The 2,405-nt window shown below is 34.8% G+C and overlaps 1 protein-coding gene across 1 annotated transcript; it reads left to right on the top strand.

The window, feature by feature from the left end:
- The first annotated feature begins 1,493 nt into the window (after positions 1-1,493).
- Positions 1,494-2,182, top strand: LOC147381048 (NAD(P)-binding Rossmann-fold superfamily protein). Its single transcript, XM_086430916.1, has 2 exons — positions 1,494-1,657; positions 1,823-2,182. The coding sequence occupies exons 1-2, from the start codon at positions 1,566-1,568 to the stop codon at positions 2,145-2,147; spliced, it is 417 nt and encodes a 138-aa protein (XP_086287042.1). The 5' UTR covers positions 1,494-1,565; the 3' UTR covers positions 2,148-2,182.
- The last annotated feature ends 223 nt before the right edge of the window (positions 2,183-2,405 follow it).

The raw sequence follows: 2,405 nt of genomic DNA, 5'->3' as shown, positions 1-2,405 counted from the left end.
TGACGTGGTTTGGTCTTTGGTTCAAGCCTACGTGGAGAAACAGATTGGAGGTGGATGCTAAAAAGAAAGAACCAAAGTCACCTCGCTAGGTTCAATGGGATTTTGGTTGAATTTCGTGTGCGTGTAGGCCTCTACTTATCTTTTTTAACCTTCACTACACAAGTAAAGAATAATGTTATATGAAGACAAAGTAAATCTTCCTCGTAGTCGATGCAGGATAAAAGTTTTAAAGAACAAAAGAAACACCAATTACTTATGTTTTGAAAATATCCAAAATAGTTAGAAAGTTAAACATAAAAAAGTACAACAACTTCATGTCGATTGAAGTCATAGAAAATGATATTTTGAAAAATCATAAAATATAAATTTTCAAAGCAGTGTCATTTGAATCTAGGTGGATATAAGGATGGATTTGTATCTGACCCATATTTGACACAGATCTAGGTTGTCAAACCATATTCGACTCATTTTTTTAAATTCGAATTTACTCTAAGGGTAGGGATTAAAATGGGCCGGATTTTATTCAAAATCTAAGTGATCTGAATCTAAATTTAGCGGGTTTGGTTCCTTCAAGTACATTCAAATTAAAAAATGGGTTGGATATGATTGATGTCCCTTGACCTAAGTCGATCTGGAGGGTCAGAAATGGATCGATTCCTATATTTGCCTAGATCCATATAATATATTACTTTGTAAGTTACATTTTTTTTTATTTTTCAAGTTATCTTTAATCAACTAACAAGTGTTGAGCGTAGTGGGTCAAGGCATCTATTTAAAAAGGGAGAGGTCTTGAGTTTAAGTCACTTTTTGGTCACACCTTTAACCATTTTCTTGATATGACATTGAACGATTTTAAATTATCTGACGGATACAGGTTTAATGAAAGCAAAAAAGTTCGGATATGATTTTAGCAAGTAGGATCCAAATAATTTTTTTGAATATGGATATGCTAATATCCTATCTAGACCCAACTCATTTTAAGCCCTATCAAATGGTCCAAACCCACTAAATTTGAATTTCAGATCAATCAGATTTCACACAAAATCCAACCCATTTTATGCTTGGGTGGACTCAAAAAAATTCTAGTAACCGGGTTAATTAAGAAAGCATATATTGGCACCCCAATTTTTACTTAGACACCCCAATTAAAAATAAAGAAAATTAGTAAATGGTTGAAAATAAGTAAAAGTTAGGTGACAATAGAAGCTTTGTTGTTATTTATTTATTTTCTAGATTTCAATATTTTGGGTTTTGAATTTTATATGAGCTTAATCATAGTTGTAAACAACTATTGAAATTGTTTTAAGGAGTATTATAATGTTTTGTTATGTTGAGATTATAATTTTAGCCGAACATTAGTAATGTTTGAAGAGTTTGTTTTAATCTTTAGTCGGGATGTGGCAAAGAATTAAAGAAATTGGGATGTAATTAGCAAAAGCTGGGTGCCAATAGTAGCTTCCTTAATTAATTAGTATATACGAGAGTGTACCAAGTATCTTTTCCTTCCTCATTTGGTGTTTGAACGTCGAGTTCTGGTTGCTGAGATAAGCAAACAAAACAAAACAATGGCAGAGAAAGAAAGCAGTGCCATAGGCGGAGGTCGATGGTCTCTCAAGGGAATGACAGCTCTCGTCACTGGTGGAACCAGAGGAATCGGGTTCTCTCTCTCTCTCTCTCTCTCTCTCTCTCTCTCTCTCTCTCTCTTATTTAAGCTTCTTTAATGTTTGTGTCACCCCAGCACGACTTGAAAGAAAAACCGTAATGTTTTAGATTAAAAAAGAAATCAGTCTAATTATATGCATTTTGTTTAATTTGTGTTCAGCTTTGCAGTAGTGGAGGAGTTAGCTGAACTCGGGGCGGCCGTACATACTTGTTCTAGGAACGAATCGGAACTCAATGGATGCTTGGGAAATTGGAAGGATAAGGGTTTCCGAGTCACCGGTTCGGTCTGCGATGTATCATCTCGAGTTGAACGGGAGAAGCTTCTGGAGACTGTCTCCTCTGCTTTCGACTCAAAGCTGAACATTCTTGTGAGTTTTTTTGAACTTTTTATTATTCGATTGCCCAAGTTGTGCAAAATCAGAATGTCAACTTTTTCTCTGACTTATAAGGTTAATGTGTTATTGATTCGAGTAGAAATTACATGAAACAACTTATTAGCTCTGGCAAATATCTCAATTGTCTTCAATTTATCTTCCTACTAGTTGGTGGCCAGTCGAAATGCACATGTATTACAAAATTAGGATTGATGTAAAAAAGATAAATGTTTTTTATAATTATTTAATGAGTCCTGATAATATGATCGACTCCCTTGACGTGGACAAGTTCGGGAACCGTAGATCCATATGCCTCGGGATACATGGTTCCCTCGGGATACTGTTTTATGGAGAAGTGCAATCTGTATC

Source organism: Akebia trifoliata, unplaced genomic scaffold, assembly GCF_017979445.1.
Source record: "Akebia trifoliata isolate Shusen 1 unplaced genomic scaffold, ASM1797944v1 Contig00803, whole genome shotgun sequence".
Classification (NCBI taxonomy): domain Eukaryota; kingdom Viridiplantae; phylum Streptophyta; class Magnoliopsida; order Ranunculales; family Lardizabalaceae; genus Akebia; species Akebia trifoliata.
Note: the sequence above shows the minus strand (reverse complement) of the source record. Positions and strands in the feature narration are given on the sequence as shown.